Raw genomic sequence first — 26,754 nt, 5'->3', positions numbered from 1 at the left:
TGAAATAGCCCACACAGTCACCAGATCTTATCCCAGTAACGCCCCTTTAGGATGTTTTCGAACAGGAGATTCACATGTGACGCTAACATGTTAATATGGACTAAAATCTCTGAGGAATGTGTCCAGCACCTTCATGAATCTCTGCCATGAAGAATTGAGGCAGAGCTGAAGGCAAAAGAAAGACCAACCTAGTGTAACTCTACCTGGCCAGTGAGTTCTCTATTTTTAATGCTATTGAAAGGCATATTACTATTTCTGATATAGTGCACTCAAAGTATTCCACAATGCCTTGAAGTAGTGTACAACCAATGGTCACTACTCACACTGTATACGATAATGTACTGTAATGACTTAGTGGGACTCTAAATGGATCCAGTGTCATCATTAATTTCGCTGGCGCTTTCATTCCTGTGACCAGTCACAATGTCTCCTGTAAATAGGTCTATTGTTCCATTTCAGAAGCAGCATACATAACAGAAGATGAGTCACTGTTCAAGTACTTACAGGTGGCTTTAGAACTGATGGATCTATTTATATTTGAGCATTAGCATGCTTTATGTGTAACAATGTAATAGCAACATTGCGGTTAAAGAGAATGAGCTTTCACACACACTTTGCGGTGAGATTTCTCAACTACAGTTTCTAAAGTCAAAAAATTCGGAACATCTACAATGAAATCACAAATTTGGCAAACTCAGGCCACTGATGCGCCGTGGGTATGCACACAATCCAGGAACAGAATTTAATTTCCCTTCGCAAGCAGGCAATCAAAGAAAATAGCCTAATCAACATAAATCAGTCTTTTTTTTCTTTTTTTTTTTTTTTAACATATTCTAATTATTAAACAAACGAACACCTCCTATAACAACTGATTTATTTAAAAATGTCATATGGTTTAAACCTTGAAACAACCAGAATCAATGACAACCACCAGTACAGAAGATGAACAAAATGCTACAAACACCTTCTTAAAATGATAAATTATTACAAAGATCAGGTGATGTTAGTGCGAATTCTGGTGAATACAACCAGCTGTTTGTTAAACCCATGCACGTGGCACTGACTCCACCTTGTCTGTACCTTTTTATGGCTACTGCTTACATAATGGTGTTAATTTCTACAGCTTTGTTAGTGTTCTCATATTGCCTGAAAAACTCACATCCCACAGTGGTGATTGTCATTGCTAATTGGCATTTAGTCTAATATTAGCCACCTGTAGCTAGCTGCGTTTATGACTCTGATTAAGTATGATTAAATAATTGTGTTTAAAATGCCCTAAACTACCATTTATTCTGTGGTTTCGTGCACTTTTACCTAACAGGACCCAGCTCGTCTTGGCACTTTTATAAAGCTGATTCAAAGCTCGGCTCTTGAGCGTGTGATGACTTGAATCTTAACATCAGGGGCCATAACCCCTCTGCCTGCCAACAACCAGCAGGTTTGTGAGACCCTTCAGGGACATTACATCCCACAGCTGCAAACTCAAAGGCTTGTAGGGCAGAGGTGTCAAGAAGAGAGGTGTCTGCAGCAATGAATAAAATGCTGCTGGTAGAGTCTCATTTCCCAAGTCAAGAGGAGGTTTTTCCAACTTTAGTTTATTTATGTTCCTTATAAATGGGACGCTACAAAGAAAATGTTTTTTTTTCTCACTGTTGTCATTATATAATGATAATTAATAGTTGTTTTACCTGCCTTGTTAATGGGTAACGCTTAAATGCTTCTCTGATGAATCCATTTTCCATGTTAATTTGCAGCACTAACAAAACATTTCTTATCAAACATTTACTTTTGTTCATCATTTTTCTGCTTAGTGCAGAGGCAATCACATACAGTATCTCTTACTTAATAGTACTGATATTTAAATATAAAAAAAAACTAAACTTAATTCAAAAATGGGAACACTGACTTGGAAGGCTGTTAATACAATTCACCACATAACAGGTTTTCCGAATATTTGCCATACCATTGCATTTAAAACACTCACATGTCCCAAATACAGCCCTGCAGTACATCAAAAACGAAAGAAAACCATTAATCAACATATGAACATTACCTCTGAAGTTACAGCGGTTTTATTAGAGACACAGTTAAGCGTTTAAATTTGTTCAGAAGCCTGTTGAACTCCAGAAATTCAGTTTTCTTTTCGGAAGTAAAATGACAAAAAAAACAGAAGCTGACAGCGCTGTAAACAACGGTAGACTTGTGCGTAACAAGCAAGCGAATAACGCAGAAAACATTTTTAGACTGGAAACTGTTCTTGAAGTACACAGAGAGAGAGAGAGAGCTGTGCATGAAGTGTGATTTTATCATGGTGGAAGCAAAACAGCAAAAGTCAGAGGGAATTCATGACGATGTTTATGTGAAGCGTAGTTTGGATCTTCTTTTGCTGCTGGTTCGGTCAATATTGTTTGGAGAGAGATAAAACTAACAGCTTTAGAATCGCAAAAAGGGCGTAAACACAAAGCGCGGACCCGCCGAAACATCAGAATCAGCGAGCTGTCGGCTTTCAGCCCCGACCGTGTCCGTGCCGTCAGGTGAGAAAGGCGACATCTCACTGATTCTGATGCGTCGGCGGGTCCGCGCTTTGTGTTTACGTCTTTGTGCAGAATCCGTGTTCCTGCTCTCATTTACTGTTTTAGCTGTTTGGTGGTTGTTGAAATTTTGTGAGGTTTAACCTGAGATTCTGGCGTTTTGGGCAAAATAAATTTATATTAAAAAATCGATACAGGATTTTAATGAATCAATATCATGTTATCCGAGCCAGAATCGATTTCAATTGATAAATCGACTATCAAAACCCACCCCTACCCCTAAAGTCATCATAAAGGGGGGCTAAAGATCGTAAACATGTTTGTCGAACATTTCACATGGTAGTATTTAAAGACTGACTCACTTTTGGAGAAGTGTCCACAAGAACTGACATTTTTGGCACTGGGTAGCTTCTCTTGTTTTGTATGCCCAAAATGTCATACATGTACAGGGGCAATAGAAGGCCATTGTATTCTAATTCAACAAGGTACTGGAAGCATTGCTCAGCAGTTTTAACATGACAACATTGCACAGTTGGGTTAGGGGTTAGGGGAATCTGCCATTCCACCACATCCTAAAAGTGCACTGTTGGCTTGAAGCTATATCAGTTCAGTGTATTTGCTGTCATGTAAAAAAAACAGTTTCTAGATGATCTGAGGAAGCAACCATTAGCACATGGGTACACTGTGGTCATAAAGGGATGGACATGGTCAGCAACAATACTTAGGTAGGCTGTGGTGTTTTAAAAAAAATGCTCCGTTGGTCCTAAGAGGTTCAAAGTGTGGCATGAAAATATCCCCCACCAGCAGCCTGAATGTTGATACAAGGCAGGAGGATCAGACCAGGAAACTCTTTTCCAATATTGGGGAGCCCAGTCTCAGAGATGGTTTTCACCTTGAATGAGCATTTGAGTTACTGTTGACTTCCTATTTTTCTGGCCATTTTCACCCAGAGAACTGCCGCTCACTGGATATTTTCCCTTTTCCTAGTTCTTTGTGAACATCATCCAAGATGGTGGTGCAGCACATTGAGTTTTGGAATTGGTTAGATATTTGCTTTAACAAGCAGTGGAACAGGTGTACCTAATAAAAAGTGTAAATTCTTGTGTGCCCATGATTTAACACCTCACACATCCCACGCACCGTATATTGTCAACTGTAGTCTGATACCTGAGCAGCTGACTGCATTTTCTAATAATATCTTTATTTTTTTTTGTCTCGCTATCAGTGATGCAACAAAGCTGAAGTCAGTGAAATGTGAGCAAAGGTCCCACACAGCTCTCATTAGTTTTCCACGTGCAGTTATTCTCTCTTTGCTATCAGAATATCCGTTTTGCATCCCAGGTGTAAAGAGTTTCACATAAATAACAATATATTGAAAACAACCAGCAAATGCATGTATTGCATCACAAATCACAGACAAGTCCTCGATGTTTGGTCTACAGAGGTAAACTGAGGCCAAACCAAACTCTTATTTAGTGGTCTGACAGATAAACGGAGCTGCACAGTGTGCTCGGTGTAGCCTGTGGGACTGAGTGTTGTGTTTGATGGTTAAAGCTGATATTCTTCAAATAAAGTGTGAGAGGTTTCTGATGTAATATAACCAGCCAGGGACAACATTTTCTTTTTTTTAGTGCATGCAGTTTGAAAACTTGACTCAAGTGTTTGACCCACATTCTCCGGGCAGACACGTGGATTTACTCTGAACACAGCACAGCAACTTCATCACACGGACTTCACACAGACCACAGCTACATGTTTAATCATCAGTGAGAATCTCTTGTTTTGGATCAGCATGAAAAAGCAAGGCCCTTTAGGTACTTTTTCACATTTATATAGCATTTCTCTTTTCTTACTGCCCACTCAAAACACTTAACTAAAAGTCAGATTGTAACTGCAGCACTTTGTCTACCTCACATATATGGCTAATTTAGATGCTGCAGTTCACATGCATGTCTTTGGACTGTGGAAAGAAGCTGGAGCACCCAGAGGAAACGCACACGGGTGAACAGGGGCAACACGCAAACTCCACACAGAAATCCTCCAAATGGGATTCAAACCAGGAACCTTTCTGTTGAATGATGACAGTGCTGCCTAACCACCACAGCACCAATATCCCAGCCCAAATTTTAGTTATTGCAGGAATCTCTGCTGATTACACTGGGCCTCCGTGCGGTCTTGTGATTGGCTGACTGCTGCAAACAGAAGGTGTGAACAGCTGAAAGGGGAGATATCCCTCCCCTTTGTCATATAGACCCAAGAGTTGTAGCATCGTTTCACTTTCATAACAGTTTTTTAATTCTATTCCGTTATACTGATTTATGTGTTTTGTGAAGAGTTTTAGGGCTCACCTGTGGAAACTGCTGTATAAATAAATTAAATTCTTTGAGGTTTGAAGTCAGGAGGTGCAGGGGGTTTATAGTTGACTCAATGACTGATGCACGAAAAACAAACCAATCATCCCTCTCCATCACGTTGCTTGACAGTTAGTATGAGGTGTTTGTGCTGATATGTTGTATTTATGGACAAACATCTCCACTTTGGTCTCCTCTATCTAAAGGACATTGTTACAGAAGTGTTAGAAAGAAAAGGCTTTATCCTGTCAACCTTTCCAAACAAACCAAACTATTTCAGCCTTTTTTCCTAATTGATCTGTCATGAACTTTAACATTTAACATGCTAACTGAAGCTAGAGTCTGAGTTATAGCTCTTGTGTATTTTTTAGTTTCTTTGAGCATTGCACGGTCTGACCTTGGGGTGAATTTGATGGCCATCTGCTCCTGAGAAGATTGGCAGCCCTCTTGAATGTTTTCCACTAGCGAATAATCTGTCTCACTGTAGAGTGATGGATTTAAATTGTTTGGAAATGGCCTTATAACCCTCCCCAAACTGATGGGCAACAACGATTGCTTCTCTAAAATCACGGCTGATGTCTTCCTCCTAGGCACTGTGTTAACACACCTGAATGCTCCAGACCAGCAAAGTGACACAACTCCTGCTTTTATAGAGGCCCTCACACTTGCAGATGATCAGCTAAGCAAGTCAATTTGGTTAGCAGCACCTAGAGGCGTTTATCCTCTGATTTCGTTTGAGAGCAGTGAAGGTGAGACTAGTTTTCTTTTTACCATGAATATAAATGTGATCGGAATTGAGGAAAATCACAATGGGCCCACTTTATTTAAGCCAGAGATGTTAATGAAAACTTTCCCAGGATGACTGATTTAAATGGTCCCATTATGTGGGATAGAGTTTATCATGAGGCAGTGTGTAACTTTAGTTTTCAGTAGTGCTACACAAATAACCTTCCACATGCACTCAGAGAGTTTTGTGTCACCTTACATGACAACTGACATTTTTTTTTGTGCATTTATCACAAAAATCTGCATATGAATGAATTATGTCCTCACGCCGCGATTTACTGCACCGCCAAGACGCGGAAAAGCACAATGAGCAGCGCGATGAAGAGAGCTTGCTGCAATAAAAACCATTCAGCAAACTTTGCCTTGTTTTACATACAAAAAGCTTTTCAGCGTAAATCAGTTTCTGAGTAGGAGCCGCTTCGATTAAAGTGATACAACGAGAAAGCAATAAATGAAAAGACAGATTAGCAATTTGAAGTTTATTCTGCGTCTCTCCCCGCTGGAAGAAACCCAAGCAGATCAGCACCAAATATGTTTAGGTGCCAAAAAAATGTTGACGAAGCAGTAACCTATTAGTGTGCATCAAACAAAGTCAGCAACAGCAGTCGTCAGCCGGAAATGATTCTTTATTAAACACCCGAGAGTGCAGGTTTTTTTTTTTTTTAAACAAACACACTTGCATGTCCACAGCTCTTTAACTACAAAAGGGTTCGCCACGAAAGGTATTACATTCACACACACGCACGCACAGGCACACAGGTGTGTTGGTGGGCTGTGAGCAGTGGGTAATTTCTAGGGCCAACAGGATTATCAGTGTATGTTCTGGAAGATGGCAGGGAATCAGCCTTCAAGTTAACGAAACAGTTACCGTAATTGGTCTTCATCTGTCATCTCACACAGAGCTGAGGACTGTTCGAGTCCGTGAGAGAGATTACTGACGGGACAGTGATGAAAATTGGTCGCAAGATAATGAGTCTGGTTGTCTTTTCATCCTCTCATCCTGCATGTGTGTGCGCGCGTGTCTCTCTCTCTCTCATTATTCAGAGTGACTGGTTGGAGAGTAGCTTCACAGTCTGCTGCTTATTAAAAAACCCAGAGCGCCTTTAGATGAGTTCATCAGGCTCTCCGTCCCCTCCTCTTCCCTCCATCCGCTCCATCCCCCCGCCGGCTCTGCATCCTCTCATCCCTTCATCTCCACCTTTTTTTCCTCCCCCTCTCTCAGTTTGAACCCTTGCATCCTTCCTCTTTCTGTCTCTTTATCCCTCCCTCTTCCATCTGTTTATTTTTTCCCCCACCATCCTGTAGAGTAAAGCAGCGTGGAAGAGACATGAGGAGAAGGATGAAGGAGGAAGAAGAAACCGAGGCCCATACAGGGAGGGAATCAAAGAGCACAGGAGACGAGAAAAAAAACCCCAAAAACAAAAAACCAGTCCCCTATGTGACAGATGAGGATTTTATAGAAAAAAGGGAGGTCTTCTCCCAATTTCCTGTTGATATTCTTTGTAGTTTATTTCCTTCCCCGCTCCCCCCCGTGCGTCTGCGCCATCACGGCAGACTGTTTGAAATCAATAAAGATGGTTGTTGGCTGATGAAAGTTGTGGGGGTGGGACGATGGCTCGCTAAACGCTCGTTTTGCTTCACACAAATCACCGCCTGTGTTGTGCCGACACGTGACGGCCGCATCCCGCAACAATTCATACAGATGCGCTGCAGGGAGAAGCATGATGGCGTTTGCAGAAATACGCATATGGTGGGTTCTGACAGGCAGACGGGGTGGAGGGAGGTTGGACAGCATACAGTGAGAAAGGAGGAGGGGGAAATAATTGATGGTTGTTGGTAAAAAAAAAAAAAAGAGCAGGTGCTGTAGCTATACAAAAAAGGGAAGATATAAGGTGGAAAAATTCTGTTTTAGTCATAATAACAACTGAACACAAGACTCAAACTAACAAAACATTTTTAGCAAAAGGACCTTAAATTATCTGCAGTTTCACAGCAGCAATTATCAAATGTTATAGTGTAAAAACAACGTGAAAATGAGAAAGTGGTCACTTATGATGAACCTTCAGATAATTATTGTATACTTTTGCAGCACTGCTTTATTTTGCAGTTTTATTAGTTTCATCTCTTTGTGTAGCGACCAGTTTGTCTTCACTGCTTACCAACCTCAGTTTGAGGTTTAGCAGCTCCCCAACCTTCAGAGAAAATGGAAAGCCAACAGCAGACTACCTGCTCAGTATCAGACAGAGGGAGCTGGCTTACAGAGAGGACTATGTAGCACCTTTAGAGCACAGACTGTATAAAAGAGATGGATGTGACCATTGTGACAAGATCCCGAGCATTGTGGCTGTTACCAGTTTTACCAGGGATTTTGGAGCGAGATTTCATGAGCAACACGTGAGTCTGACCGGGAAACTGAGGGACACCACACATTTGTACATAGTGACCTGTCAGTCACAAGGTGGAGACCAATCAGACCAATGTATTTGGCAACAAATGAACTCGATGCTCAAAAGAGCACCAGTACTGAATATAGAATGATAAGGAAAGAGTCAAATAACAGTACTGTATGTTACTTTGGGTCAGTCGGCTCTGTGAAATTATTGAAAGCAGTTGTGATACGGTGATTCAACTCCTGGATCAAACCATGAAATTCTGCTGCCGCCGCCTTGTTGTGAGGATAAGATGAAACCAGAATCTTCATTTCTTCATTTTCTTGTTTAGAAACATCAGGACGAGCTCATCATCTCGATCACACAGTTGATCTTTTCTTGAGAAAATGAATATTCCACAAAAGCACAACACGTTCAGTTTATATAGAGTACACTTGACATGGCAAGTACGGCTCTGGAAAATTCTGAATTTTGTCTCGATATTTTTTTGCAACATACTTTCTGTGTAATGGCCTTAAACATGACATATATATGTGTATATACAACGTGTAAAGTAAATATCTTGCTATATTAAACTGAACTTGCAGAAACTTCTAACTAAAAGCACTTATTGGGAAAACATCATCTGAGGTCATAAATTAAGTGAAAATGAGAGTATTTGTCGCAGGCTTCAACTTAATCAGACTTCTGTTTTCCGCCAGTGGAGTCGTACTCTGGTGGCTCTGCTTAGCAAGAATGCAGGTTTAAGGCATTTCTCGATCGGCTTCACTGATTTGTAGTCGACTCAGTCTTTTACAGTGGTACACTATCAGTCATGGATTGGCTTCCCTGGAGTCTGAGCCTCAAAGTTACTGAAGCAATGTGGGATCACTTTGAAGAAAAAGATGAGGCCAACATCTGGAGAAGAGCTTTGAATGTCTTTCAAGAAGCCTGGACCTGAGAACTGAGAACAATTATTAGCTTTCAAGCTCGATAGACTTGTGCAGACTGTTTTTACTGTATTTCCATCCCCGTTTGCATATGTTTCAGCACCTAGTTTCCATTTTTCTAGCTACACATAAAGGAATGAGGGATGACTCAAGACTTTTGCACAGTACTGTATGATTACCAAGTGAAATATTTTTGTCAAATTTGTTCTGTTTAGTCATTCATGAGAAAAAGGGCTCTGTGATAATTAAATATTAGCACCGTTTGACATTCTGCAAGATTAATTCAGTGAAGCTATTTCAATTAAACACGAGTCACTGACGTTCATGATTTTTCCTACATTTGCTACAGTCTTTATTATTATCAGAAAAAAATTACCCATGATTTAAAATGTATCAGCTTCTGCCTTCATGTAACTTAAACAGACTAACGTTTGATATGTAGATATTGTTCTGTGTTTAAAATATGAGTTAAGATTGCACAGTGGGTCCCAATCTTCAGGTTGGAGATAACTTGTGGAACAGATTCATCAAATCACTTGTTGATGGGAATTTTGGTTTCAGCTTTTACAGAGACTGTAGCGAGCTCAATAAGAGGCTCAAAAAAGTGTCAAACACGTCCTCAGAAAAGGAACTTGCTGTGTGATGAATATTCATAATCAAAACTTATGAATTAGGGACGAGATATTAGATAATTCTAAGGAACTAAATGTTAAAATAGAATAAAAATACATTTAAAAAACAAAAGAATTTCAGTAGAAGATTAAACAGAACAGTTTTTAACAGTTTTTTTTTTTTTAAAGACTCTAAAGAGTCAGCTAAACGCAGCTGGGGGAATGGTCGAGAGCCTTGGTGCTGCAGGCTGAAAAGCTCCGTCTTTCCTTCCAGTATTCAACTGGTATTCAACTGTGAGCTTGCTTACTAGAGTATATGAGTATAGTAGGCTAGACTATAACAATATAATCTTTTAAAGGGTGTCTGAACGCTTGCCTTTAAAAAAAAAATTGCACACGTTTAAAATAGAGTGTATTTATAAAGTCTCCCACTCTGCGCTCTCTCGGCAGGACATATCAAATGGCTGTAGCAGCACACACTTCCTCCAGAAAGGTTTGACTTCATCTTCCAGTTTATTCGATCTCTTTCACAAAGAAATGCCAGAGAGTGGAGAAGGAAATGCTCGTGTGAAGTGTTCTCGACTCATCGACTCTTTCATAACCAGAGAAATAATCACTGCGCTCACACAAAGCTCAGATTCATTTTAATAAGCTTTTGTCATGTGTGTCACAATCACGCACACATGCTGATATTTTAATATTCAAATGCTGTAGTACAGGGAAGAGAGAAATCAGGAGGGGGGGGTGGGGGACGTAAGCCTGATGCGAAGCTGCCGCTGATCACAGGTAGAGTGAAGCTTACGAGTACGCGCAGTCCATTTTTCATAAGAATTATCTGCCTCATTTCACACAGTCATCATAACACCGCTCCTAACCTCAGCATTAGTGGGAAGAAGTGAGAAAAAGAAAACCACCTCCTCCGACAACATCTGCAGGAGAACCGTAGCACTTCAAAAAGGCAATCACCCATTTGCAACTTATCTTCCTGATGAAGATGGTCTTGATCTGCGTCAATGGCAAACAGGAGGAGGAGGAGGAGGAGGAGAAAGAATCTGGATGTGAGTGTAGCGGTGTGTATCCACGGCAACCAAATCTGACAAATCCACTCTCTTAGAGTTTGCTCTTGACTGTGGCCTCTGTGGGAGCAGACAGAGAGAGAGGGAGAGAGGAAATGGAAACATGTAAAACACGGTGGGGGGAACATTTTACCTTGGTCATGCAGCGGTTAAAAGCATTTTGGCTTCTGGAGCGTCTGGTTGCTTCAGAGGGATCTGTTAGCGAGGATTAGTCACTCTCAGCCCAACATGGCTAAGGACGCACTCAAAACATGCAAACACACAATCATACACATCAGACAGACAGCCAGCGTAGGTAGTGCCAGGTGTTGGAGACACATAAGGTTTATAGTGGAGACTTGGAGGCCTGCCTGCAGCAGCTCTGTCACACAGACAGACAGTTCCGGTCCATCTAACAGCCAAGCACCACTACTGCTACCAAATCTGCTGCACATCCATTAGAGGAGAAAGCCGGCAGCAGCTCGCTCAGACTTTTTTTAAAGGGGCACACCTGGATTTTTGGGGGGAAAATAACCTCTTCGGTCAGCTGACCCAGGGTGAAGATGTGAAAGTGCTGATTTCATGGTTCAGGCATCTGACCGGCTGTGCCGCAGTTTGAGACTTTGGCTTGCTGAGTGGAAGCTACTGCTACAAGAAATAGGAAGAAAAAACAGCCTCTAATGCTCTGAGCTGTACACACTGATCATTCTTTAACACTTAGCCTGTAAAGCAATAACTACATATTTGTTGGCCAGTTGTGGGTAGAGGAACAAGCTGTAAACAGCACAGTGATATAATTTGACCTCACAAGGTCATCAAAGTGAAAATGTAGGTGGGCAGATGTCAATTTGCAGAAAAAAAAAAAAGGAAAATATTTGGAAAATATGAATCGCGTATTCAGTCTTTATCCATTTTTGTTCTTTCGTCTGGTATTTTAGCAGAATATTTAGCTACTCAGGGAGAAAATAGCTGGTGCACAGACTGCAAATAAAAATATTCACCACTACTTTGTGGAGTTTTCTTTTTAAACTCTGAGTTTCTGCTGCTGTCATGTTTTATATTTGAGCCACAAGCTGATGGTAGCAAACTTCATCAGAATGGTGCATCCAAACAAAGAGATACATGCTAAAAAAGTGCTAGCTTTGAAATAAAATACTTGGGCAGGCTATATTATTTGTCAGATAACTGCATTAAAATGCTCCAAAATAAAACAATTGGTTTAAAAGTGATCGCTATAAGACAGTGCCTTCAGCCACTTTTGTTGCCACCTACTTGTTTCTCAAAGCTACAATGACCAAAAAATTTTTTGCTCCTTTTTTAGGCAGAACATTTTTTATTTATTTATTTTTTTAAACAGGAGTCGATGAGAACTGACTCATTTTCGAAACTGGCCTGAAGTGAACTGGAGTTTCTGCCTTGATTTGTTGTGGCTGATGACTAAACGTCTCTCTAAACATATCCACAAACTGATGACAAACTGGATTTAGACATAAAAATACATTTTCCTTCCGGCCAAACAGAAATAAAGGGCTGCTGTGATTTTACCTTGTAGCTTATTTTTCTACATAGGTAGCTGAGGCGCAAGGTCGGTGCTTTTTGCTCAGTACTCTGACTACTGTTCACTGCCTGTTATAGTCATATATATTTAGTCTTGTGGTTTTACTTTTAAAGGCAATGTATAACAGCTTTTTAGCAAACGTTACTCAAACAAGAATAAATAGTTTGTTTATTGGGTACCATTTTCAGCAGTGGATAAATACACTGATGATGCTCTACTGGGTATTGGTCAGCGTAAGGGCGTATGTGGGATTCTCTCAAAATAAACTCACACCTGCGCATTAAACGTTTTAGCAGGAAGTATCCACTTCTGCTTCCCCTTTTATCTGCAAATACATTGTTTTCTGTATATTTTGTATCTACATTCCCTGGACACTTTATTAGGTATACCTGTTTAACTGAGTGTTGACATAAATAGATAGTTAGCTGATCATATGGCAGCAACTCAGTGCAGTTGGGCATGTAGAGACCCTGCTAAGGTCAAACTGAGCATTAGAATGAGGAAGAAAGGTGATTCAAGTCACTGAGCGTAGCAGGGTTTTGGGGTTTGTCTGAGTATTTTAGAAACTGCTGATCTGCTGGGATTTTCCCACACAACCATCTCTAGTGTTCAAAGAGAGGGGTTTGAAGTTAAGATAATATCCAGTGAGCAGCAGTTCTCTGGCAGAAAATGTCTTGTTAATACCAGATGTCAGAGGAGAATAATGGCTTTGAGGCAGCAGTAACTCAAATAACCGCTTGTTACAACCAAGGTGTGCGGAAGAGCATCTCTGAACCCATAATGGATGGGCTACAGCAGCAGAAGACCACACCGGGTGCCACTCCTGTCAAATAGGAACAGGAAACTGATGCTACAATTCACATGAGCTCACCGAAATTTGTCATGCTTGATGATTCTTGATTTCTTCTGTAAAATTTACATGGTAGGCTCAAAAACAACATTAAATCGTGTATCCATCCTGGTTTCCAGGCTGTTGTTGGTGGTGTAAAGGTGTGCAGGGCCCCTTAGTATAGAATGAGTGCCATTCAAATATCACAGTCTGCCCAAGCATTGCTCCCTGATCCCTGACTCCTGCAGTCACAATGCTACAGTATCCTTGGCAAGATACGAAACCCAGAGTTGCTTCCAGTGCATCAACTGGAGTGTGAACATGTGTGAACAACAGAAAGAGCTTAGGCTCAGATAAAATTGTTGTATGAATGCTTAGGTGAATGAGACTTAGACAGCAGCAGAAAGCACTTTGAGTTCATCTTCTGATGGCTTCTGATGCAGCAGGACGTGTCATGTCATATAGCTGAAATCACCTCAAACAGGCTTCTTGAACATAGCAATGACTGTACTCAAATGGCCTCCACAGCCACCAGATATCAATCCAATACAGCATCATTAAGATGTTATGGAAAAGGAGATATGTGTCATCAATGTGCATCTAAGAAATCTGCAGCAACTGTGTGACGTCATCTCTGAGTAGTGTTTCCAACACCTTGTTCACGCTATGCTCCCAAGAACGAAAGCAAGGGTTCAATCCAGTGCTTGCAACGGGTACCTAATGAAGTGGCCAGTGAATGCTTATAAAAAGCAGTTCATCACATTTTGAGATCTCATTATTTTTAGCAATTGATCCTCCTTGAACTGTAATAAATGAAAAATCCTTTCAGATTCGGGGGGCTAGTGGTCAAATCTGTTCACAAAAAAAGATTTTAAAAAAGATTAAGACTCTTGACCCGGTGTGTGAGTTCATATAAGAGATAAGGCTGCAGTGTTGATTGGATTCTCCTCTTAGGTTAAGCAGGCTTCTTCTCTTCTCTCTCCCACTCCTCTTTAACGCCTTGGCTGTCAGGCTATGTTTGTGAAAAACAGAAAAACTCTCTCTGTGTCTACATTTGTTTCTTTATGTAGAACTCTGCTGCTGCCAACACGTCTAAAAGCACTCAAAGGTGAGAAAACAATGTTAAATGACATGCATGCTGTATGTTTTCTTGAACTGTTGAACTGCAGAACGCATATTAATGTTACAAAGGGTGATATATTCCAGCGCCAGCAGCATTTCTCTGCTTTGACTTTCCTGCGCTGAGACAATTTCATGGTCTCATTTTCATTTAAAATTAAACACTGCAATCCTGCTCTGGTTCCCTTTTTTCTGTGGTGATTAAGTTTGCCTGATTTCAGTTAATTTCACTAATATTTCTGCCATGCATCTCTATTATGAGTGTTAGAGTGACCCGGCTCCATCTGAAGCTCTCATTTAAATTTCAATTCTGTCAAACCCAAAAGCACGGCTTCACTCGTACAAAGGACCTGCGGTTGATAATTTGTTGGATTTCTTTTCAGCAGCTTTGGTAGCACCTGCGTCCCAAGCCACATAACACCCATTAAAAATTACAAAACCAGAAAGCATACGACTGTTAAGACCTCTCTCTCAAAATGTTCCGAAGGCAAGAGGTGAGTTTGATTTATAGCAGCGGTAAAGCAAGACATTAGGGGTTAAGGCTGCAGTTGTAATACCGATGCTTAATTTGAATAATTGAGTGAATGACTGATCATGCTTAGGAGCCAGACTGCTTGGCAATATAACACCATAAATCACAAGTGTAATCAAAACAAATGGGTAAAGTCATCATGTCACAGCTAAAGCCAACATAACATTAAATACATTTTACTTATTTACAAAACTTCGTTTAACCAAATAGATCAATCTGTAGCGATGGCACAACACTTTCCTTTCAGTCTGTTTTGAAAAGCAGGTGAGGCATGACTCAAGAAGGCACCTTGGAGGCTTAAAAAGTGGTTGTTATTTTTCATTTAAATCAGACCCTTTTCACCACTGCAGGAAAAAAAACAAAACAAAAACAAAGCCCATTTCTTTTTTCCTTGCATCTTTTCGAACACTAACTAGCTTGAGGCCAGCCGTTGTACTCAGGAATGCACAGAATGCCATTTTCATTTAACTGAGGTCTAAATATGAGCAATTTATTTGCAAAATGGGACGAGTGCCGGTTGAAGGAAATGTCAGAGTTTCCCCTCCGTGACACGTAATTTACATTTTGCACTGGGGTTAAGACTGCGTGACGACAAACAGACTGAATGCAGTTAAGTTGATAGAAGAAACCACACATGTTGACGCACAACACCACGATGGTTACCTGAACAACGGGTCGCTGCCACAGGTCAGGCTAAAGCGGTGGACGAAGAAATGAAGGCAGGATACAGAATGAAAAGACATGTTTGTATCAAATACAAAACAAAGAAGCTGCAGGACACACACACACACTCACACACACACACACAGACTGCCATTACTCTCAAGGTCCTTCCTGTTAAAAGGAAGCTCAACAGTGAGAACTTTTATAATAAGACAGCTCATGAGCGTAGAGATTGTTTGTAACATTCATTCATATTTCAGGTGACTCATGTGATCAGAAATGAAAGTACAACCTGCGTGTTATCCATAAAGTGCCACACTGACTATGCTTTTTATAGGGCAAAAAACTGAAAGCGGGCATCATCTTGGTTGCTTGACAAAATGCCAGTGGGAGTTATCAATAGGCTTTTCTTTTTTTATGAGTATCAGAAAAAAAGGCTCTGTGGGAAAGCTTTAATGCCACCATGTTCGGTTCAGCAAATCTCTACAAACTGACACCCTTTTTTGTGATTTTTGAAACTTAAATGCAAAAGAAAGTAGCTCACCACAATAATGTTAGGCTATAAATCAAGACTATGTGACCAAAATCAAGTTCCTGTGTTTAAAGTCCACTAGGAGTAACCTTTGCAATGTTTTTTCTGACTTGAATGCTTTCTGTCATATTTCTGCTTCTAGAAGAAAATGCCTGGGTTTGCAGGTTAGTGAGGGTGGTCTCCGCCTCTGCGGCTACCCTCGGAAAAACCCAGAAACTATTCTAATGGTCAAACCGTGTCTTTATTGATATATAATGAGGTGTCAAGGCTCGTCATTAAGGGTACTGGGGAGGTCGTCAAATGTTGTCTTTATGGGGGAAATGGTTAATGTGATGATGCTGAATGTCTTCAACAACTTACTCTTATTTAGCCGCTTATTAACCACCTGCTTTCTCTAGCACACATAAAGTTTAAAATTTGCAAGTGGGGCATTTATTTTTTTGTTATTGAACAAATGATTGCCATAATTTCTATCTAATGAAGATCAGTTGGACCAAAACATTGTGATTTAATAAAATAATGGTGAATAAGACAGAGTACAAGAAGTTATAATTGATCTCTTTAAACACTCTTACGCACCTGTTTATGAATTTTGAAACTACTATCGAACAAATCATAAAAATGACCAAAGCGAGTGTTGACCACAGACTTTATGCTATGCATCTAAGATTCCATTCATGCAGGCCTAGGCAGTGGTTACTGATGACCTGGAAAACACATGTTGCTAGGAGAAAGTGTGTAATCCCAAGCGGTTAGTGGTTGCTGTAGGTTGCCAGCTGTCACCAGGTGAAAATAGCTGCAAAGAGCTACGCTAAATGCCTCTTTTTGATTGCTGTGGTTACTGGCGGGTGTGCATCGCCAATAGTTTGCATGGAAGATCTCCACTTGTCTGCAAACCCTCGAAAAACTGCTCGCTGAGTGGTAGTGAAATTATAAAAAAAGTGCGACACAAACCAAAAGTTAAAGCTGCACCGACTGAAACATGATGGTTTAACACTGAATCTGATTGTTATGATGTCAGACACACACACACACACACACACCTCCTCCCACCCCGCTGATGTCCACTCAGGAAAACCCCTGAGTGACATAATATCAAATGTTTTATTAATTAAATTGCCTTAATATTTATAAACAGAAAAAAACCCACAAACCAATAAAAATATACAAGTGCTATTAAACGCTGAGCCACTGACCCCGAGGGCTGTTAGACTGGACACTGAATCATCATTAATATTAATTAATGTCTACACAATCATAATGTCTGTTTTCAGCAGAACAAAAACTTGCCTCCAATTAACATCAGAAAGTCTTCCAAGAAGACAAAGGTACATTATTTATGCCTTAAGCTCGCATATATATCTTATTTTATTTGACTTTAGCCTTTGACTGTACTTGAGTTTATTTATACATTTTTGCAATTAAAAAAATGTTTTCTTTAAAAAATATAATTTCAATATGGCGTGTCATAGAAACAAAGGGTTTAGTTGTTTTTTCCAGCTAGACAAAGACAAGCTGTCAGGAAAATAAATACTCAAGTAAAATACAGATACCTGAAAATTCTACTAAGTACAGAACCAAAGCATTTGCACTTTGTTACTTCCCATCTGCTGTTTGTATCGCAGTTCCTTTAAATTTCACTACCACCAAGTCAGTGTTTTGACAAGCATCAACCACTCACCAACCAGTCGTGGAATATACATTTTTCCCTAGTGACCTGTGGTTCCTAGGGGTCGCTGACAAATCTTTAGGGCTGTCTGACTGAAGTCTAAAAAAACTTGACATGAGTCAAGTGCAAAATGTTAACTCATTTCTAGAGTTCAGGACTCATTTATAGCTATTTTATACCAATCTCACTGCATCCATCTTGGTTTTCTGGGGCTAAAATGCTATATGTATATAAGAACAAACTAACACAAGCTCATGGATGGATGGATTTTCCTTCTCTCTGCAGGCCCTGAACACATGCTGCTCCCTCCCTGTACTTGTTCTCTCACAGAGCCATTTACACATCAGCCTGGAACACCTCTCAAAATCAATCAATGTTAGAAGCTGTTTGGTTGCATTAATATATGGCTATTTTTTGTATGTGTGATCCCGATCCTGTATATATGTCAGGAGCCATGGTTTCCCAACACATTGCATTATGTATTCCTCACTTCATCTGTCACTGGTTTTAATGTTGTTGCTGATACGTGTAGCTGCACATATATATGAAGGAAACTCACCAGCAGGAAAGTAGAGTGGCAGGTTCTCCTCATACAGCTTCCGATCCTTCGGCAAGAACACGCAGAAGATGACTCTGTCCAGCTGACAGACACACACACACACACACACACACGCACACGCACACACACACACACACACACACACACACACACACACACACACACACACACACACAAAATGACCCATTGCAAGCATATGCAATAACTCTGAATCCATCAGTTGCAGCAGGGAACAATGTAAAAATGTGTGACACTGTGCGGCCGCAATATCAGGAGAATGCCACTAATGCATCAGTCCATTACTCCACTATTAGCTCCCTATTATGATAATGCCACGACAAGGCGCTTATTACTCTGTGTGCTGGGGACAGAGTGCTGAAAATGTGCAAAGAGAGGGAAAGAGTGGGTATGTGTGTGATAAAGAGAAAGACAAAAAGACAGAGGCAGAAATAAAGGGGTTAGAGAGATCATCCTCTCTCTCACACACACACACAAAACACACAGATCACACACACACACACACACACACACACACACACACACAACACACACACACACACACACACACACACACACAAGCCATAAACATAATACAGTAGCTTTCAAACAATATTTAAGACATTGGCTGAGAGTGTGCAGCTAGTTTATGACAAAGAATCTTTATGCTCCGAGCTCCTATGTTGTTTAGACCCCAGCTCTGCAGTCTATAATATTTATATTATGCTCTGTATATCTGGACAGAGTACAGTACACACTGTGGATGTAGCCTGTAATGATTAAAGTTACTTTAGCTACAGTAAAACGATGCTTCTAGGGATATAACCTCTACTCTGCTCTGACTCTGACAAACATTATTACCACCCTAATGTCTCTACAAAGGTTTTGATTTCTCTGTTTTGGGTGAGGCAGTGCAATTTATAGCCAGGCTGTTTCCATCTCTTTCGGCCTGGTGTGGGAGTTTAAGTCTCAGTGCTTTCAAAGAGACATTTCAGCAGCATGCTAGCCTGCAGCCCATGTTTTTCAGCCCCGGCTTGCTGTACAATTACCATCACTCACCAGGATTTGCATGGAAGCTAAAAGGGAAGATATGGAAATGTAACTAGATCCCCTAGGCTAAGGTTTGAAATTTCTAACCTCCACATGAAGGTGGCTCCACTTGAAAACTGTAGAAGTGGGAACTAATTCTCACACTACTGCAGCAGCGAGCCTAGAGATGCTAATGCTAACAATAACAGCAAGTCACTGTAAATGGCTCTATGAGAACAGCCTGTTGTTAATGGAAACACGTTACACAACCTGTAAATATTCCCCTCTCAAACAGAAAACCTGTCAACTGTTGTGGAAATTACACTAGTCTTTGTGCTCTTGTGAAAATGCATATCCTTTAACAAACGACGCATCTAAAAATATATATAATACTGTGCTTTTCAGCTTTACTTCAGGCTCGACAGCAACTAAAACAATATTCTCACCACGATGTCTATTTAGTAGATTTTCAGTCATAGCGCAACTTGTCCAGAAATAATGCAATTGTGGAACTAGTCAAATTATTAATTTAGAGTTTTAGGATTTCATACTGCTTAACAGATGAGATTGAAAGTCACACAGATCATTAGCCAAACCTCATCCTGAAAACGATTGTTCATTCACACCAAGCTGCGTTTGATCTGCTTTAAAAAATATTTTAAAAATTGGCTAACTGTGGTTAACAAGAGAGAATTTGTACATCAAGGCTCCCCTTTTTGACCAGCATGGTGCAGTCTCTTCAAAAAATTTGTGCTTTACTTTTAGTGAGTTCTACTGTTTCCTTTTATTAGTCTATTATTTAGCACCAATTAGCAGATATGTCTGTCTGTAAAGTTTTTGGATGGAGTTTGCTCACCAACTCAGAGAGTGTTAGAAGATAAGTTGTTCAACAAAATAGTACAGAGGTGACCAGAAACCAATGAGTGGCCTCTTTGATATACAGTCCATGAAAGTATTGCACACTTAAGAGAATGTAAAGCTATACCGATCAGTTGATGAGCTTGTAAACTTTTAGATTTTTCATTTGGTTAGGTTTCTTTCCACATGGAGGACCAAAACGTGTCACTACAAACCGCGTGAGAATGCTCAGTCTGCTTACTGGCAAGATGCGTCAGCAGTGCGAGCATCAAAAATAAACACAGAGAGAAGGTGCTGGGTCCTGGAGTAGTAGATAACGTGAAGAGTTTTCTCCTAGCATTTATATTTACCTGGGCATATAACTGTATGTAGGAGGCTAGTTGCTACAGTACATCTGTGGTACTGCTTATTCCCAGAATGCAAAGCAAACCCAGCTAGAGGAAGGTGTTGAAGCCTGCAGTGTACACTTGGTAGTTGGACTGGACCATGTCCATAAAGGAACCACTTTGAAGTCATTTATAATGAGACCAACTTTAACCAGAACGTTGTTGTTGTGGTCTGTGTCTGAATGTGATTGCTGTGTTTACAGCTGCAGAAACAAACGGCACCAAGTGGGGGAATAATTTGATTTGAACAGATTAAAAACTGTTACAGGTGTGACGACACCCCAAGAGTTAGGGGAGAGCAGATCGATTGTATTGATGCCAACATTGACATTGGATCCCTAATGATGTGATAGGACTGATACTTTAATATGTTTCTCTCCAAGTTTGGTACATTAAATTCATAAATCATCTTGTACTGCTCTCCTGTACATAAGCCGCCTTTAGAGTTTAAAAATATCAGTGATATTGGTTCTGTATTTACTTGGTTTTGCAGTATCACACACTGCTGCTAACGTTTAATTTAGACTTCTGTGGGAAATTTACATCCTAACTTGTGCAGTAACCGGAAGCTCCTTTGATCCCAACCCAACGCGTGGTTACATTTCTAGCGAGGTGCACGTCAGGTTATGCAGAAGATTGCGGCGTAGGGTTAAAATGGGGTTCCAGCTATGACGCAAGTTACCCCATAGACATAATGCAGAAGTGTAATTAAATTGTAAGAGTAGGGTGGGGCTTTGCAGCTCAATGCAACTAAAAAGCTCAATCTGCTGAAGAAGCTCGTGATTATGAATAAAAAGCCAGAAGAGCTGCTAAAAGGATTTGATGAGACTCTCTAGTTGACTCTGAGTCTAATTCGAGACCCCCCCGGTCCCCCAAAAAACAAAACAACAACAACAGCAGCTACATTTTAAAACTGGTATGTTTTCTGCACATAAATGATTCGATTTTTATTACATTTGATGCAGAATGTAGGCATACTGACCTGTGTCTTGAGTCCATTTTGCACCTTACTATGTTTGCAGTTTTCAATTTCATTTCAACATTAAAGCGCTCAGAGCCAGAACACGCTCGACAAAACCCCATAAAACTTTTCAATTAATGAATAAACCCAATTTCCTCTGGTAAACATTCTCTCTTTATATTTATGTGGTCGCCTTCAATATTTTTTTTCCCTTAAAAGCAGAGTGGAAGTAGTTGTGGGCAGAATATAAATAATTTTGTTGATTTGGCCTTCTGGTCTTATTTACTGACATTCGAGGCTTGCTGTCTGTTGTCCAGTCTGGTGAGAAATGCAATGATTTGAGTTCATTTGCTATGCACAGAGCGGCTGATGGCATCAGTCGACCGATATTGCTACAGAGACTCTGGAGATGTCAGAGCTAACAATAACATCATCAGCACCCTCTCTGGGAGGCCGTGCAGGACGGCGGTAACAGCGAGGCTTCAAAGATGGAAAAAGAGAAGTGGGAGGAGACCAGAGAAGTAAAGGAGGGGAAAAAGGGAGGAGAGTTTAGGGCTTGTCAATGACTGATTGGAAAGTTTCCGCCTTTTCCAATCTCTTCCTCCGTCCCTCCCCTCCAGTCATCTATTCCATCATTTTGTCTTTTCTCCGCTTGGCGTTTCTCCTGAGAGAGAAAGTGTGTGCGTGCCTGTGTGTTTGTGTTAGTCGGGTTTGGTCCCGCAAGGAGCCAATTAAAACGCAGACTTGGCCATGAGCATGAGAGAGGCAGAACTTGGGTGTGTGTTCAAAAATATTTTTTGTGTGTCTGATTGTGTGTGTTTTCTCAATGCACCCTTTTCCTCGTATCGCCCGAAAACAAAAACAACAGCTGTGAGAGAAATAATACCTGGAGGAAAGGGTAGGGGAAAATTTGCCAATCATGCAGGCGCAAACACAAACACATACCCACCTTGTCATGATGTGCATCGAGGTAGTCCCTCACAGTTTTTAACGCCTCGTGCACAGCCCGCTCAGATGGATATCCTACAGAAACACAAACACACACGCGCAAGTGACATCAAAAATACACACACAGTTTTCGAGAACAGGTGCAGAGAGAGATCTGTGTGCTTGCGTTGTGCTGTTGTCTTCGGCGCTTTCTGTTCTTCTTTCCACTATTCTAACACTCCCCGTCCTGACTCCTCTCACGTCGTCTGATCCCGACTCAGTTATTCCAGCGAGACGCAGACACAACACACTTGTTGGTTACGAGGAGACAGATGGAGAAAGACTGCTTTTCTTCTTCTATATTCATTGAGCAGCTGAGACCTTTCACTGCTGGAAAATTATACCCAGCGCTGGTAAAGCAGCACAAAGGCAATGAAAACTCATCATCTGGCCAAACTGCTCAACCCAAACAAACACTATGTGATTATACATTAGGAGATGGTTCAGCGTGTTAGCACAGGGGAATACGCGACGGTACAAATGAGCAACATACAATTTGTTAGAGCACTGAAACAAATGCACTGAAGAAAATGTAATATAATCTGTTAATATGTGCCCACTATGGCTTGTTATATAAAACATTTTACTGATTGACATGTGCATCTAATTCAAGTGGCCTCACTCCATCTGCACGGGTTTTTTCACTCCTTTTTCTGTTTATTTGGACCGATTGAGACCTGCGTCATCCTTTAATTCAATATTTCAACCCTTATAATTTTAATTTTAAATGTATATGTTACATCCACGCATAAAATACTGAAATAAAGACTGAAAAATACAATGGCGTGAGCAGAGCTGTTCACTGAGCACACTGATTGTTTTGAATAGTTTCCACTGAGTGCATTCATTGCATATGATGTAAACAGCACCACAGGTTGTCAGCAAGGCTAGTGCTAGTGCTGGAGGAGGCAGAGAAAATGTGCAGCTTACAGCAGTGCTGTTAAATATTAGAGGATGATTTTGAGCAAATCTGTGCAAATTCGCACAGGAAAAAAAAAAGCTCAGCCAACTAAGCCACTTTATTAGGTACATCTGTTCAGCACATATCTAATCAGTCAATGTAAATGCAGCGACTCGATGCATTTAGCTTTATAGGTGAAGACACCCTGCTGAAGTTCAATACCAAGCATTAGAATTAGAAACTGCTGATCTACTGAGATTTCCCCACACCACCATCGCTAAAGTTTTCAAAGGATGGTCTAAAAGAGAAAAGATCAAGTGAGCAGCAGTTCTCTGGGTGGAAATGCCACAACTCCTGCAAGCAAAGAACAGCAAACTCACACTACAATTCGCATGGGCTCTCCGATCTCAATCCAATAGAGCATCTTTGGGATGTAGTTGAACAGAGGGACTGACATCATGGACGTGTACCTAACAAATCTGCACTAACTGGGTGATACGATCATGTCAATATGGACCAAAACATCTGAGGAATGTTTCCAGCACCTTGTTGGATCTATGGCACAAAGAATTATGACTGATATGCAGACAAAACAGGATGCAACACAGGATTCACAAGGTGGCTGCTGGGTGTCAAATTAATGTAATTTGTGTCCATATGGGTCTGAAAAACAAGCCACAATGTCAACATAATAAGCACCAAACTTGAAATGTCAAATTGACTTAAAGGATCAGGGCAGTTTTTGGTAATAACCACAAAGGATCAGTCATGAAAAGTTTAAGATCCTGTGGAAACAGCCCATAAAAAGTCCCGTAGAGCTGAATTACGTCTGTCCTGATTTCTACTGATTGGTTTATATATTTACATGCAATACCAGTGAAAAGCTTAGGCACACTCAATCATTGAAGAGCATTTCTTTATTTTTAATTGATTTCTACATTTTTTAAAAACAAAACAACATCTGCTGAATTCGTCAGTGACCTACAACACAGTAGGTTGAGCTTTCTTTCTAATGCTGATCCAGGAAATTGTACCACATACGTGTATTGGGGTCCTGGATTATTCTACTAGTAAATAAACGATTGCGATGAATCATCAATAGCCAGTGAGAAGAAAACTAAACCACAGACGCACCTGTAAAGCCACTAAACGATTGATCTTCCAAAGCAAACATCACTGATATTCTCATAAATTTTCAACATATTTTAAGAAATTTACTTTTTTTTTTTTTAATCACACTGGCTTCATGCTCACTCTGTACAACAATCAAAAGAGTGTAATTTTGTGCATTTGTGCATCACGTTATCTTATTAAACATAAAATGTGCTGATACTGTGACGCACAAATAATTAGAAACATATCTGCCCTCAGGTGTGTCTGAGCTTTCGATTGGTACTTTTGTTTTTCTTTGCATGTAAAAGTAATCTGTCTGGTTTAGCAGTAGGAGAGTTCAGTGATTTATTCAGTTTAGGGAGTTTCAAAGATTGGGGGCTCTACTGAAAAAACAGCTCATTTATAAAATTAAAATGCAGGAAAATAAACATTAAGTGGTTTATTTCGGTACCACAAATTTAGTGCAAAAACTCCGAGCGCGAGCACCGATTTAATCTCAGAGCTTAACTTGCACACCACTGGATGTGAAGCACAGCGTGGAACACGTTTCCCTTTTTAATATTTAATCAAAACCAAAATCTTTCCTCCAACCTTAACTCGAGTGTTTTAGTAATCTGTACTTTACCACATATCTGACGCAAGAGGCAACCTGAGGAGAAAAATGTTGCTAATGAACATAATCAAGGATGCAATTATATTCCCTCCAAAAATGTATTTACCGTCCTTATTAGTAAAGTAAGTAAACTATTTCGCTTATTTCCCAGCAGAGGTCTTCTCACCTCCGCTGTAATGAGGTCTGCTCAGCCTTATTGACTGAAACACCAGCAAGCTTTGCAGGGCCTTAAAGTGCAGCTATAATAGTGGTGCAAAGTCTGGGAAGAGGTGTACATCATCTGTGTTACTACTAAAAAAAACAAACAACAAACTACTAGTGTGACTGCCTGCCAGGCACATTTGTTTTTCCCAATTTCGTTAGATTACAGAGTGTATAAAACACTGATGAGGAGCAGTTAATGCTTTAATAGGAATTAAGTTACAGCTCTAAAATATGAGACCATTCTTTAAAAATGATACTCATACACTGGTATGTTTTCTGTGTGGAACTATGGCTTAAAGATGGCAGATTTGTTTTCAATTGCAGCCGTCTGTCTGTAGAGACACAAGCTGCTTATACCTCCTAAAGTTACATAATTTGTGTTACTGCTTCAACACCCTGACCTACAAAACACTCAAGAGGAAAGAAACAGCGGGACAATGACAAACAAGCAGAACAGGGAGGAAGACAACCTGGAGTCAACTGGGAATTTAGCCTTTTCCTCTTTCCAGCAATGACAGAGAGGTGTCAACAACTAGCCCTCACAGCAAAGCCACCCTGGGGTGTGTTTAAGCACTATCCTTGACTCTCTCCTGCCAGCGTGAAGAGGATTACAGTCAATATAACACAATCTCCGGCCTAATCTATCTTAATCTGCCGCTCTTAATCCAAGGCGTTAATCTGAGAACCACCTCTGGGTCGGGGGAGATCATTTGACAAGCGGCACCCGGAGGCTCGGCGCTCTGGTCAAACAGGCAGACTGACGAGCGTGTGATGGAGAGCACACAGCGTGTACAGTGGATGAAGACAGCAGAGAGGAAGTGTTGTTGGTGATCAATAAATGTGAAATAAATGATAGAAAACTGACACACAAACACAAAGTGTAGGAACAGAGGAGACACACACATGAAGGCACTAACCGTAGATTCCAGTTGAGATGCAAGGGAAAGCCTGCAGAGTTAAGAGGAAAAACCAAGTTACAATGTGCATTTTTCAGCTCCTTGTGTCACTCTGTTATGTTCTAATGCATTCAATCAATCCACCCTCCAATTTAAACACAACACATGATAATGATGAAGCAAAATCATTTAGAAATCAAACGCTCCTTTTACATACGTGTTCAGACAGTAGATTCAGTACTTTGCTAAATCACCTTTTGCAGCAATGCATTATGAGTTCTTGGGAATAATCCCACAAGTTTGGCATGCTTTTCTTTTCCAAAGCTCCTTTTCATTTTGACAGAATCTCTCATGCTCAGCGAAGCTTAACGGGAAGCAGTGGTGCACAGGCGTTTTCAAGTGTCTCCTGGGATGCTCCTTCAGGTCCAGACTTTTGGTTGACTTTCCCACACCAGAGCCAAGTTTACTTGGTAATGTGCTTTATATTCTTGCTAAGATGTAAACTTCTGCCTGAGTCTGAAATCTTATTGTGGAAAAGGTTTTCACTCAGTATTGCTCTGTGTTTTTTGCATCCATCTTCTGCTGCCATTACTGTGTTTGACTGTAGGAATGGTATTAATTAGGCGATGCTCAGTGTCCGGTTTCCTGCACACAAAGCGTGGGGAATTGTGGCCTAAGAGTTCAATCTTTATTTC

The 26,754-nt window shown here is 40.5% G+C and overlaps 1 protein-coding gene across 3 annotated transcripts in view; it reads right to left on the bottom strand.

The window, feature by feature from the left end:
• Positions 1-10,225: 10,225 nt before the first annotated feature.
• macrod1 (mono-ADP ribosylhydrolase 1) overlaps positions 10,226-26,754 on the bottom strand; it is a 147,068-nt gene continuing 130,539 nt past the window's right edge. Inside the window, exons 7-11 of one of the 3 annotated variants that reach the window (XM_005913346.3) lie at positions 26,081-26,111; positions 22,295-22,368; positions 18,115-18,196; positions 15,355-15,384; positions 10,623-10,734 (exon numbers count right to left, since the gene is read on the bottom strand). In XM_005913346.3, coding sequence (XP_005913408.1) covers positions 15,380-15,384; positions 18,115-18,196; positions 22,295-22,368; positions 26,081-26,111 — 192 coding nt within the window. In that variant the 3' untranslated portion in view covers positions 10,623-10,734; positions 15,355-15,379. Of the gene's footprint in view, positions 10,735-15,354; positions 15,385-18,114; positions 18,197-22,294; positions 22,369-26,080; positions 26,112-26,754 lie in introns of all 3 variants that reach the window. The other 2 variants (XM_005913345.3, XM_042221383.1) reach the window with 2 other exon arrangements.

The sequence above is a fragment of the Haplochromis burtoni genome, unplaced genomic scaffold, assembly GCF_018398535.1.
Source record: "Haplochromis burtoni strain Fernald_Lab_line unplaced genomic scaffold, NCSU_Asbu1 Contig_4, whole genome shotgun sequence".
NCBI classification, from domain to species: Eukaryota; Metazoa; Chordata; class Actinopteri; order Cichliformes; family Cichlidae; genus Haplochromis; species Haplochromis burtoni.
The sequence above is the reverse complement of the archived record's forward strand: the minus strand, read 5'-3'. Positions and strand labels throughout refer to the sequence as shown.